The sequence below is a fragment of the Trichechus manatus genome, unplaced genomic scaffold, assembly GCF_000243295.1.
Source record: "Trichechus manatus latirostris isolate Lorelei unplaced genomic scaffold, TriManLat1.0 scaffold00012, whole genome shotgun sequence".
NCBI classification, from domain to species: Eukaryota; Metazoa; Chordata; class Mammalia; order Sirenia; family Trichechidae; genus Trichechus; species Trichechus manatus.
This window is the reverse complement of record NW_004443948.1, coordinates 317,497-332,118: the sequence shown is the minus strand read 5'-3', so window position 1 is coordinate 332,118 and position 14,622 is coordinate 317,497. Positions and strand designations below refer to the sequence as shown.

The 14,622-nt window shown below is 36.2% G+C and overlaps 1 protein-coding gene across 5 annotated transcripts in view; it reads left to right on the top strand.

Annotated features, from left to right (window-relative positions):
- The window catches only part of NSUN3 (NOP2/Sun RNA methyltransferase 3), a 93,299-nt gene that overhangs the window by 47,465 nt on the left and 31,212 nt on the right, over nt 1–14,622 (top strand). The window contains exon 6 of one of the 5 annotated variants that reach the window (XM_023726623.1): nt 4,808–5,383. The exons of the other annotated variants lie outside the window; for them this stretch is intronic. Coding sequence (XP_023582391.1) covers nt 4,808–4,826 — 19 coding nt within the window. The 3' untranslated portion in view covers nt 4,827–5,383. Of the gene's footprint in view, nt 1–4,807; nt 5,384–14,622 lie in introns of those variants that run through there. 5 annotated transcript variants of the gene reach the window in all.

Sequence of the window (14,622 nt, the reverse complement as noted above, 5' to 3'; positions counted from 1 at the left end):
AGTCTTGTAGATCCAGTCCTGCCTTACTAACACAACTGCCACCCATCCTCCCTCATTAACATCATAGAGGCAGGATTTACAACATGTAGGAAAATTACACAGTACCAGGAATCATGGCCCAGCCAAACTGATACACACATTTTTGGGGGACATAATTCAAATCATGACACTCGTCTACCACAAAGACTCAGCATTTTAGTGTATTTCCACTCTTATTTCTCAAATATCTGCTTTTAAAACATAATAATTAGATAATTTATTCACAATTTTAATCTCTTCATTAAAGTTTTATTTCTAACTTAAAAAAGGACCAACTATAAAACCAAGGGTTAAAAAAGATTTTAACGTTTCCATCACAAGGACAAATGAAATATATAATAAAAAATAATATTTTTTACTTCTCTTCCTTTCTCAGTTTTTTAAAATGCTAAATTACATAAAAAGAAGACAAAAATCCATAAAAATAATAATATAATCTGATTTTTTTAGAATAAAAAGTTTATTGTGAAGCATAGGGGTGACAGCAGAAAGATCTCCAAAGCAGATGAGTTCGTTACAGACTTCATACAGATACTTTGATTTATCCATACAGAAGTATAAAATTGGAACCTTCTATTGAGTTTATAAAACATGAAGATTTAAGTTATATAAAACCATCTGTTACAGCTGTCCTCAAAACCCTTTTCAGAAGAGAATGATGGGCAAGGGTGTAAGGAATAATTGAATATAAAGTCGATTTTATTAATGAAGTACAATTTAAATGCATACCTTTATTACCATGTCTCCAAACAATTTCTGAGGCCAGGTGTCCTGTTACATACTATTCTAATCAAATTCTTTTCCTGCATTGTGTTTAAATATATTAAGAAAAACAGAGTGGGAAAATAATGCTGTATACATGTAGTCTTTTTAGAAAGTGGCCAATATAGTTGTGCAAGAGAATTTTGCATGATTTTTAGGTGGGAAAGCCCTAACTGAAGAGTATGATTTATAACAAAAATGTAAGTATCTTATTGCAATCATGGATCATGTCATCCATTTTCTTGGAGGAAATCAATCACGTTTAAAATACTGACCCCTTCTGGTTTTATTTTCTCACTATTTGACAAGTAAAATCCAATTTGTGAACTCACTGAGAAAGGAAGCTTAGATTATTTGTTAGTTTTGCAAATTTCTATAAGTCATGCAGATAACAATCCTTAAGTGCGCTATTCTAACAGCAAGAATTGTGTTTTAAAAGAAACATAATAAAAAAAAAATCACTAACATCTGTTCTTTTACGCTCTTGAGCTGAGGTAAGAGACACATAGTGACCGTGGAGCATGGGCCTTCATCATTCATCAACAGTGACTAAAATGTTGATGTGTTTATATTGGAAAAATAATCTTTGGACGTGCAGTTTCTATTAGAATGGAAGATTTCCACTACAATTTCAGCTGTGTACATGTTTTCTTTTTAAAGTTCAAATAACTCAGTTAATTTAGCATACTGTCATCATATGCTTAGCCATATGTTTGGAATCCAGAAAACAAAAGCAAATTACTACTACTGCAGTTACTATGACTATAACTGCGGTTTTTTTCTTCCTTCTCCTCCTCCTCCGTCTTTTAATTAGGTGGCAGTAGTCAGCAGTTCTGGGATTAAAATCTGTAATTTGTTTATGCAAAGTACATGCTTCTCTTTAACAAGAGTTTATAGATTAAAGCATTCTACATTAAATGAAATTGATAAGTGAGGAGACATCTATAGCTACATTTTATAGCTATTGTATACTTTTATTCATAAAACTATGTCTCAGGTGTAGATTGAACATTTGAAATATAATCTTGAAAATATGATTTTATCATTACTTTTGCACTTATCCAACATTTTTTTAAGTATCTACAATGTATAAGGAACTTTGCACTGCAGATACTAAAATGTGTATGAAACGATCCTGTTCTCAAGGTTCTCGGGACAATTATCATAAAATATGATACGTACTGTGTGTGTTAGAGGGAATAGTTAGGGTGCAGAGTGAGGAAGAGGAAGGACACCTAACTTTGCTCAGGTCAAGGATGGGGTGCAGGGTAAGAAGGTATATTTTACTATAAAATAAGCAACAGATAATATTTGAGCTGAAGATTTTTTATAATAAATTTTCCATATCGTGAAAATAATACATTTTCAGAGCATTTGGAAAATACAAAGTAAAAAAAAAAAAAAACAAAAAAAGCCACTCATGATCCCATTGAAAGAAAACTATTATACTGAGTTATTTCCTTTGACTGCATATAATATTTACAATAATAGGAATCATAGTGGTATACAATTTGGTGTCTTTATTCCACTTAAGATATTATGGCTGTTTTACTTAACAAATAGTTTTTAAAAACATGCTTTTGAAATGGTTACATTATATTTCTTTCATTCATTCAGGAAGTTAAGAGTCCCTAAGACCTATTTCTCTTTCCATCCAGGATGTAACTAATAAAAGAAATAGTTACAAAACATATCCTAATGGAGATTAGGATATCAGCTTTTTTAATGATCCAGGCAAGAGCTTGATGACTTCTTGGAGAAGGAATTATAGCAGCTTGCTTGTGATCTGTTTCTCTTCCGATTTCCACAGGGATGTTCCCAGGGAAAGAAAGAAGGCAGGTGATCCAGTGTAATCTTCACATAATCATGTTGTAACTGACCGCATTGGTAAATAGAATAATGAGTTTTGCTAAGAGTAGAGTTCTTATTTATAGAATGCTTTGATGCATTAACTCCACAGAAGGGAGGAAGGTATAACTGAGAAGGACACAGGGGAACTACACGAAGCTAGCAATGTTCTATTTCTTGATTTGGGTGGTAATTACCTGAGTGTTTGCTTTATAAAGTATATATTATTATGCATTTATGTTTTAGACACTTCTATGTATATATTTACATACTATATACATAATATTTAGTGCAGAATATTTAAAACTTAAAAGCGTAAGAAACAAAAAGGGATAAAAATCTAAACCTCTCACCTAGGCTCCAAATGCTCCTGGCTATTGTTTTTAATTTAATATTCCCGACTTGGCTTTGAAAACACTATGCTCCTATCACACTATATTTGCAATTTCCTGAACATGCCAGGTTCTTTCATGCCTCCACGCCTGACTTTGTTGATCTATTTTTTTTAATTCTATGCCTGTTTTCTGTTTCGAAACATATGGGAATTTTCTAGTTATCTTTCTATTATTTTCTGATGTTTGCTGTGATCTATATTCTATATTATATCAGCCCTTTGAAATTTATTGTGATTTTTTTATGGCCCTATATAAGGTCAGTTTTTGTAAATATTCCATGTATGCTTGAGAGGAATGTGAATTGTGCATGTATTTAATACAGTGTTGTATGTATGTTCATTAGGTGAATTTTGTTACCATATTTTTATGCAAATGACACACATGTTCTACATTTTTTTGCCAGCTGCGCCTTCCCAAGGCATTTTCATAAGGTCGCTGTACTAATTTTTTTTACAGTAACATGTAAAAAAATTAGCATAGTGTGCTTATGAAAATACCTGGGGCGGGGGGAAGTTTGCAAAAAATGTAGAACATGCTTGTTATTTGTATAAAAATGTGTTAATTTTGTTGTTCAAAATCCTCTATATTTTTACTGATTATTTTTGACTGTTTTTCCAGTCAGTTACTGAAAGAGGTATGTTAAAATCTCCAAATATGATTTGGATGTGTCCATTTCTCCTTGTAGTTCTGTCAAGTTTTGATTTATATATTTTGAGGCTATGTTATTGTTATTGTTATTAGATATTATGGAGTCAATTTCAACTCACAGTGACCTCCATGTGACAGAGTAGAACTACCTCATAAAGTTTTCTAGACCGTAGTCTTTACTGGAGCCGATCGCCAGGTCTTTCTCCCACGGAGCTGCTGGGCGGATTCGAACTGCCAACCTTTCAGTTAGCAGCTGAGCACTTAACCTTTGCACCACCAGAGCTCCTTGCTGTGTTATCAAACCCATTGCTATCAAGTCAATTCTGACTCATAGTGACCCTAGGGGCATACAAATTTTATTACTGGTTTTCATACTATCTTCAGAACCCGTGGAGGCACCTTATTTTGGCTGTTAAAAAGCAGGGATCTACTATCCCTACTTATTCTTGAACCAGACATTACTTGTTTTAATTGTTTGTGCTTTTTGAACTATATTTAACTTGAGTAGATTCACCCATAACTTAAAAAAAAAACACAATTGTTATGTATACAGTGAGCAATTGCAGAAGTAATTTTTAACAATGGAGTGTCATGATTACATTTATTTTATAAAGATTGGTTTATTCTATACAGAGGATGGATCAAGGGCAAGCATAAGAAAGGAACATTAATAGGAGGTTATTGAAATGATCCAGATGAGTGATGAGTATCAGTGGGCTAAAGTTAGAACACAAAGGTATTCAAAATAAGATGATACTTTAACCATTTCAGAAACTCACCATACTTTATACAATTTGTAAAATATCATTGATAATAGCTTAAATTATTTTTCCTTAATAACTTGAAAATCCTCTAACTGATATTGAACAAAATGAAGCTGAGCAAATAAGTATAATGAATAAAACATTTGAAAGATGGGAGTACATAAATTCTTCTGTTTTGTAAAAACTTGTACTGTTTCCTCAGAGTTTTTAAATGGTGTCTGTTAAGTATGGCAGAGGATGGCCTTGCTATTTTAGACTTGGGAGGAAGTGCTTCTTTGTCTTTTGAGCATTCCTTAATTGTCACTTGGTGCTCTGTGTTCTTTCTGCCTCCCCTGAATCTTCTTTCTGCTGGAAACAACTACTTTTATGATCCAAAAGATTTGACCTAAGCTCAGAAAAACAAAACTTGACCAGCCTGTGTGTCTGGAGTCCCTGTGACTCTTTCTTCCTCCATGAAAGGACAGTTTTCCTGACCACTGCCTTCATTCTGCCACTCACTACAGGCATCTGAATTTACCATGCCATTGACCTCCATGGAGCACTAAAATGCCTTTAGTAAACTTTATAGACTTCTGATTCTTCTATAATCTGGCCACCACAGGAGTCAAATGATTTCTTTAAGGGAAGATAGCTACGGTTTCCCTGCAAAGAATTCTTTAGGACGATAGTTTTCAAACTGTGCTCTGTAAAGACATAGGGTTCTGTAGCAGAGCCTCAGGAGCCATCTTGAGGGAAGAAGGGAGAAATGACCAGGAGAGCCCTGGAGTCTACCTCATCATCCCAACTAGAGCAGCATAACCAACTTTATCTGCTTAACCTTGTAAGATTTTACTTGAAGAAAGGTTCTTTTTATTTAAAAAAAAAAATTTTTTTTTAAAAAACACTTTTATATCATTTAAGTCAATGATAAACAGTTTTCTGTTCATAAGCACATTTGCCATGGGCCAAAATCATGTCAGTTCTGGTTTTCCTGAAGGCTTTTTATTCCTTTTTTTTTTTTTTTTAATTAGTGAAGAGACTGTCTTTGATATTAAATCAAAGGCCTTATCTTGAATTTAGGTAGTACTGCAGGTTCGATTCTCAACCAGTGCACCTCACTGAGCAGCTACCACCCTTCTGTCAGTGGAAGTTTGCATGTTGCTATGATGCTGAACAGATTTCAGTAGAACTTCCTGATTAAGATGGACTAGGATGAAAGGCCTGGTGATCTACTTCTGAAAATCAACCAGTGAAAACCCTATGGATCACAACAGTATGATCTGCAACCAATCACAGGGATGCACAGAACCCAGTAGGAGTATAGTTCTATTGTACATGGGGTCGCCATGAGTTGAGGGCCAACTCTACAGCAGCTAACAACATAGTCTCTGGAGTTCCTGGTTGGTCCATACCGTTAATGTGCTTGGCTGCTAACCAATAGGTTGATAGTTTGAGTCCACTTAGAGGTGACTCAGAAGAATGGCCTGGCAGTCTACTTCTGAAAAATCAGCCCTTGAAAACCTGTGGAGCACAATTCTACTCTGACACACATGGGGTCGCCATGAGTCAGAGTAAACTCAACAGCAGTTGGTTTAATGTCATCTGTGGGCACTCTTCCTTAATTTAAACAGCACAAAACTGGATTCCTTATACTCAATTTTACCAGAATGCTTTTAATATGTACCCCCATACCCATATATTAGTACAGTAATTAACTGTTGAGAGGATGTAATAAACTTGAGATTGAAATAGAAACCAATAATAATTATGTTGAAACTTGTCATTTATAATCTGTTTCAGTGGTGTCAAATCTCATTGCTCTATCAGTACTATATAAAAAAATATGCTTCCTTCAAGGTAAGAACTTACTGCTAGTGGAGGGGAGATAACTATCAGTATGGTTTTTGTTTCTTAGGCTGACAGTGGAATAGCTCCTGGGTATGGTAACTCTGAAAATAGCAAGCTCGGTCATGTTTTTTACTGTGAATTTACAGAATTCGTCGATAATAAACAGTTTGATATCTAGAAATTTGATTACTTCCTGTGAGCACAGTGAAGAGGACCCTCAGGACTTGTAAAATAATACTTTTAAAACTGATGATAGCACTAGGTAACTATCATCCTACAAATATCTGTGTTTTAGATGCTTACGGTACCTGAAACTTAATTTTGAATCTGCATTTGTTCGATAGATCATACATGAGCTTCAACTTTTCACCTTAATGTTTTCTTTGGTTGTAGTACATAGTAGTGGTAGGGATTTTTTTATTTGCTTTCTTGCCTAGACTGCTGTTTGCCAGCAGAAATAGTAAACTGTTACAAACAGAGTGAAATGTTGACAAACAGGCAGTGGAAAATGAAAGAAACGGGAACTGCTGAAAAGGAACAAAAATAGAAAAATTGGAAAGGAACCCCAGAAGTAATGTGGAAAAAAAAATATATATGGGATGGAAAGGAAAAATAAATGAAACAGAAATTCCAGAAATGCTTAGAGGAAGAAAAGATGAAATGTAGAGAAATTACATTTAGGTATTTAGAATTGGGGGAGGCAAAGATGAAACTACTGAAAGACAAGACTTTTATGGAGCTTATAAAAGTTGGTTAAAGATACAGTTTTGTCATTTGTTAACTATCTTGTAGAATGAAAATATTTCTATTGGTATATAAAATTAGGCTAGTAATTTTTAAGAAGACTAGATATATTTTAAATTGGACTGCCTACCCCCGACTCTAATCCCCTCTGTTAAGTTTCACTTACATTGTTAAAAAGGCAGTACTGGGGACAGCTGAAGTTTTTGTTTCCACATATCTCAGTATTGAAATAGTGGTCATGGTTTTCCATAGAGTCAAGTTTACTTGCAAACAGTTACCAAAATTGTCTACTCTGTCAGAAATAAGGCCACAATTACTAAGCAGTAACTTTCATTAAAAGATGATTTTTCATCCCATATAAGTATAGTATCTACTAGTCATGTTGCAAGAGGAAAAACTTTCTTAATTTTATAAGTTACTTATTGGCAAGAACTTTATCCCCCTCCCCCAAATAAAGCCTCTGACCTCTATCATTTCCATCTTTTCTATAAAATAAAGTTGGAAGTTGCTTGAGCTTTTTCCCACTCAGAATTTTTGAGTGTTAGTTGCAATTAAATATATTCCTTTGTTTTCTTCCTGACCTCCTAATTAATGCCTCTTAAGGTAGCATCCAATCATTCATTCATTTCGTAAATGTATTTTAAGGTTATATTTCCAGTTTTGCTACATATAAAGAATTAAAAAAAAAAATCCTGTTGCCTTCAAGTCGATTCCGACTCATAGCGACCCTGTAGGACAGAGTAGAATTGCCCGATAGGGTTTCCAAGGAGCGGCTGGTGGATTTGAACTGCCGACCTTTTTTTTGGTTAACAGCTGAGCTCTTAACCACTGTGCCACCAGGGCTCTACATATAAAGAACACAAAATGAAAATAATATAAACCCTGTTCTAAAGGAGCTAGCAGTTTATTGCTCAGGAAAGCCAGAAGAGGGAGAAATCCCACAGGGAATCAGCAAAGGTTTTGGAGCCTATGTGAGATTTCAAGTGGGTCTTGAAGGATCCTCAGTCGATTCAGGTTATAATCCACAGACAGAGTGCCTTATTTAGCAGAGGGTATTCTTTCTATCTGTGCTTCCAAATTCCCCAAATCTTTCCTGAGTCTTCTCTCATTAACACACACTAATATTTTGAGATCTTCTTCTAGTCATTCTAGCTTAGAGTTATATAAGCTCTGTTGGCATGCGATCTGTCTTCCAGCATATCTCAGGCAATGGTATTATCAAATGTTTTGCCATGGCATGATAAGGGTCACTAGTTTTCCAATCTGTAATATCTGTGACCTTGCTTCCTGTTCCAGATAGGCTGTCCAGGGTTGTTTCAGCAACTCCACAATTATCAGAGGCCCAGGCCCCATATATCTTTCATCACAGTCCAGGGTAGCTATTCCAGCTCTTGCTATTTAATGTTCATTGCAGTTAGTAGGAAAGTGTAAAAACGCATAACCTAGAAGTTGTGCCTGTTACTTACATCACATCTCCTGGGTCAGACTTAGCCATATAGCTACCTTACTGAAAGGCATTTTAGGAAATGTAGCCATAGCTGGGCAAGTATATGCCTAATTAAAAATCCCATTATTATAAAAGAAAGTAAGAACAGATATTGGAGACAATTGGAAATGTCTGCCACAGTTGGAATTCCCTTGATCAAATAACACTGGAGGATGCAAAGAGTATACAGGAAAATCCTTTGGCAAGAAAACCAATTTGGAAGATTTTACAGTAATCACAAAGTAGATGACGGAGGCTTAACTGAGTGGCAGGGTAACAGGCAAGTGGTCATATTTGCAAGATATTTGGATTGGACAATTAATAGAAGTTTGTGACCAGGTCTGGGGTAGGAAGGAGAAGAAAGGGATAAGGAAGGCGTAACTGTGGCTAAGAGCATGAGCTGTAGAGCTGTATTGCCTGGATTTGAATTCCAGTTTGGACGTTAACTAGCTGAGTGACCTTGTACAAGCTGTTTAATTTCTCTTGCCTTAATGTTCTCATCTACAAAACTAGGAATTCATGTCTCAAAGATAATTGCAAGATGGAATGAGCTAACATATATAAAACACCTACCTTTAGAAAAAAAGGTAAACCACGGAAAGGGATCTAGAGAGGAGCAATATTTAAGGGATAGGAAGAAGAGGAAAGGTAGACAAGAGGCTAAAAGGGAACTACAGAGAGGTAAGAAGGAGATGGATAACGAGAGAGTAATGTCCAGGAAGCCAATGTGGGAGAACAGTTTAAGAACTGAGGAGAAAGACACAATCAAAGTGTGCCGGATATTTTCATAAGATGAAGGCTGAAAATATGCCTTTCATTTAGGCTGATTATGTACTCATTTTCTCAGCAAACTTTTGAGGAAAAGAGATGTTTTTATCTACCTTTTAGAGTAGTGGAAACAAAGTGTGGTTAACTGAATTTCCAAAGTTATTTGGAATTTTAATGGAAGATCAACTACCTTTGAGTTTCTGTTGAGTCTGATTTGTTAAAATTCTTTAAAACTATGATTTAAATGCCAGTCAGTGATGAAGAGGTTCAAGTTATGTCTCAATGTAAGGTATTTGCTTTCATTTACCTCACTGTAAGTGCTGTGCAAGAAACCCCAAACTTGTTGCCATCGAGTGGATTCTGACTCATAGTGACCCTACAGGACAGAGTAGAAATGCCCCATAGGGTTTCCAGGGAGTGGGTGGTGAATTCGAACTGCCGACCTTTTGGTTAGCAGCCAAACACTTAACCACTGCACCACCAGGCCCCAAAAGCTGTGCAGAGCAGTTTAATAGGAGAGGATTATATGCTCTGTAAAAGCACCAGGTCACCAAGTTTCTCAGAGTCAAAGCTTTAGATGTATTCTTAGTTTCTTTATGTAAAAAGTATCTAAATGTATATAGCTATTCTTTACTTTCAAAGGGTATTTGGGACAATTGGGATGATAAAATGTATGCATGCAGTATCCTATGTCTTATTGCCCCAGATTCCATACTTATTAGCAGTAGTAGTATTTGCTTCAGGGCATATAACAGTGGTAAAGCTTGCAATCCTTTTCCTGGTATTAGATTTAGATGGCAGTCTTTGTGCTGCATTAATTAATTTTAGAACTTCAGGCAAGTCACAGAGTCTTTGTGACCCTTGATTTGATAAATTGGGTCAGACTGCTTGCCCCGTATATTTCTCAGGGTGGTATTAAGACTCTTTATGTGAAGTGCTTTTTAAATTAATTATCAAATAAACATAGGGTAACATTATTAATTAGGCTCTTCGTGCATCCTTTACTGTTAACATAGGAATCTGCATGTCGTTTGATTTCTGGACCAAATACACATTTCCCCTTACTGAGGAATGTTCTATTCTAAAGAAGGAATTTCCTCATGGAGGGATATGTGCAGTGTGCTCATTGTCTTCTGGAAGCATTTCACCTCTCAGTTTTTTACTTAGTTTAATTATCCTTTTGAGAGTGAGATAAAATAGGCCGCCATTTGTTTTCATACATCTTTCACATTATTAATTATATACCTGGTTTTCTTTTCTACATAAGTTGCGAGATTGAATTTGAATATTAAATGGTTACAAGGGACATTCATTCCAGTTGCAAGACTAATGTGTTTATAAAAAACAAACAAACTCATCGCCATTGAGTTGATTCCAACTCATAGCAACCCTATAGGACAAAGTAGAATCGCCCCATAGAGTTTCCAAGGAGCACCTGGTGGATTCGAACTGTCGACTATTTTGGTAGCAGCCGTAGCTCTTAACCACTCTGCCACCAGGGTTTCCAGTGCACCTGTACTTATTTTTAATTTTTAAACTTGTCTTGCTTGTTTTGAAAATGTATAATGCCAGAGTTTCTAAGATGAGGGAGAAAAGCTTGCCGTATTGTGGCAGTAAAGAAATCTTTCTGTCTACCTCACTCAGTTGCTTCCCTTTGCCCATATTTACATCAAAGGAATGGTAGCTGTCACCTTAATGCTCTAATGGCCATTAAAGGGCCATGAATAAAGAAGATGAGGAGTAAAAATATTAATCATTAATCATAGTAGTGTTTGGCTATAATCTTAATTTTTCAGGAGTACAGGCTCCTATGGTTGCTTAACTTCTATACCAGAAACTGTTGTAGATGAGACAAGTGACATGTTACAAGAAGACTTAAAAAGAAGAAGTTGTTTATCACCTTCTGATAAATCATGAGGAATTAATGAAAGGGAAAAACCATTTTCTGCTTTGGCCAAAAGATGGCACTGTTGCTCTGCTGATTGTTTTCTTTGGCAGTTTGGGTTCTTTCCTTTTTCAATGCAGAAAACAGTTAAATTTAGTAATCTATTTAACACTGACCCTCCCCACAGAATGCCAAATTTCTAATCGTGCATCAGAAGAATAGACCAGAAAAATGGAATTTGTATTTTTAAAATGTGTTAGTTTATTTTAATATCTATTTATAAAAATAACATTATCTGAGACTAAGATATTTGCCAAAGGAACAATAGGACGCTCTGGATGACGTTTTAAATTTTGATTTAGTGTGGGATATCCTTCCTTTAGAACCCTGAAAGCTGCAATGGTTCCATGACATTGTAGATTTTTTTGTTTTTTAAGGTCATTGAGTTTATGCTTTCATTAAGGCAATACTTTTTCTCTATAGGGTTTTAAACTCAGGTAATCATTTTTCTTTTGTTTTCCTTTATCACTATGGTTTACTTGTTAGTAATTGGAAGACTGTGGAATAGCCTGGCAATGTAATGGTGATCTCCTTTTCTTCTTGTGCTGGGAAAGCAACATGTCCTGGCTGGTTTCTAAGCCAGTATTTTAAACGGCTCTCGAGGCCTGATTCTGCTTTTGTTGAAGCAGATCTTTTTAGGATGGAGAAATTCAGTGCAAAGCAAAGCAGTAATTAAATTTGGGAAAGATAAAATGAACTCCTGAAAAATTTGTTTTATTTATGATTGTAAAAAGTATTTTTTAAAAATATTCACAAATCAGAATACTTTTTGTTGTCGTTTTTTGGAGGAACACTTGGTGTACTAAAAGAACACAAAACACTCAAGCTTTCCTTCTTAGCTTATATTAGAATAAGAAAAGACTGTGGATGTCTGCATATAGACTGCTTATTAGTAGATTTGCCTGTCTGATAATTTTTAAAGTTTACATTTAAGTGGTTTACTTTTAAAAATCAGTTACATTAAGCTTTTATCAGAGAACTTGGTGGCTTGTTTGCCACCAAGATATAAAACAGAATATATTTTATATAGCTTTGCAACATAACTCATTTAAATCTAAAATACAAGTCCAAAATGTTATTCCAAACCTTTGCGACAACGTGTGTTTCAGAATTTTTAGATTTTACAAAGGTAATACAGGGCATATTTGTTATGTCATATAACTCCCTCCCCACAGTAGGGTCTAGGGCAGCAGCCTGTAATCAAACATACTAGTACTCTTTCAGTGAAACATAGTTATACCACGGGGGATAATTCTTCACCATAAACAGCCTGACATGAATTTAAGGTCAGATTGTGAGGCCAAATGAATCTGCTGCAACTTGAGAAAACTTCAGGTTCCAGAACTTTTTGGATTTCACAATAGAGTATAAGCAGTCAGAGACTGGAAGTACCTTTCAGGTATACTCTGTAAACTGCAAAAAAATCAACTAAGGGTTCTCTATTAAGGAAAATTTAATTTAACGTTGTATTTGTTGTTGTTCGTTAGATGCCATTGAGTCAGTTATGACTCACGGTGACCCCATGTGTGCAGAGTAGAACTACTGCATAGGGTTTTCAAGACTGTGACCTTTAGGAAACGGATCACCAGGTCTTTCTTTCAAGGCACCTCTGGGCAGATTTAAACCACCAACCTTTCAGCTAGTAGTTGAGAACTTAGCCATATGCGTCACCCAGGGGCTCCTATATTCCATATAATAGTTTTGTTTGTTTGTTTCTTTAGAATGTTTTGTTCTGAGCTGCTAGGTGGTTCAAGTTCAAAATGTATTTTAGCCTATTCCATAATACACTGAAAGACAAATGAAGATTTGGGGAAATTTATCTGTGGGGTATCTGGAATACTACTGTGGCAGCAAAGCCTTCATTCTTTCTCAATTAGGAGAACTTGGGATAAAAGTATTTCCCAAAGTATTTTATGTTATACTAGTAATCAAAATCAGCTTTATCTCCTACAGCAGTGTGGTGAGATCCGACCTTAGTCCATATCTCAAGTAGGTATAGCCTTGATCAGCATGTAGGTGAGAGGCTCCTGAGGGAAGTACATGTTTCAGGGAAATGATAGAAGGATCACATGTGGCAGTTTTGCTCCCAACTTTGCATTGTAGTTGGATTTTGTGTATTGAATAATAGATAAAACCCAAGATAATGTCTACTGTTTCCCATTTCGGTTTAGAGTACTAGGGTTAGCATTTTACCTAATCTGATAAAAAATAATGCTTTTGCTTCATCTGCGGTAGGTAGTCATGACATCCTTTTCTGCCTTCTGTTTGTAAGTATGATTAGAAAGCTCTGCTGAACATCTCTGTAGCAACAGTTGTAATTCAGTGGTGAATAATGCCAGTCTTAATGTGACTTCGTTTATAACAATTTCAATCAGTACAGTTAGTGGTTGTAGCACAGGTGAAAAAATATCACATTGCTCAGGATCTTGTTAGGCCATGAAACTTAGAGTTATTGAGAAGCCAAGGAGCCACTGCTCATTTGGAGGTTAGCACAGGAATCCACTTGATGGCAGCTAACGATAACAGCAGTGGATACTGTCATCGCAAAAAAGATGTCGCTTTGTTGTTTAGTTTTCCTTCTCCTAAGTGCTCGGCTGCTAACCGAAAGATTGGAGGTTCAAACCCACCCAGTGGCTCTGAGGGAGAAAGACCTGACAACTTGCTTTTGTAAAGATTACTGCAAAGGGGCAGGGTCTGGGGACTATGGTTTCAGGGGACATCTAGGTCAATTGGCATACAAAGTTTATTAGGAAAACGTTTTGCATCCCACTTTGGTGAGTGGCATCTGGGGTCCTAGAAGCTGGCAAGTGGCCATTTAAGATACATCAGTTGGACCCAAGCCACCTGGAGCAAAGAAGAATGAAGAACACCAAAGATACAGGAAAATATTAGCCCAAGAGACAGAAAAGGCCACATAAACCAGAGACTCCAACAGCCTGAGACCAGAATAACTAGATGGTGCCCAGCTAATACCAGTTACCACCCTGACAGGGAACACAACAGAGAGTCCCTGACGGAGCAGGAGAAAAGTGGGGTGCAGAACTCAAATTCTACTAAAAAGACCAGACTTAATAGTCTGACTGAGACTGGAAGGACCCTGGAAGACATGGCCCCCGGACTCTTCGTTAGCCCAGAACTGAAAACATTCCTGAAGCCAATTCTTCAGACAAAGATTAGACTGGACTATGGGACATACTCATGAAGAGAGTCCTTCTTAGCTCAAGTAGATACATGAGACTAAATGAGCAGCTGCTGTCCAGAGGCCAAGATAAGAAGGCAAAAAGGGAGTTCCGGCAAAATGATTCTCTAGGCAGAAGCACCACGCCATCCCTCCACAGCAAAGATCCGAAAAACGAAGCCGAACAGAGAATACAACAATCCTGAAACCCTAAAACA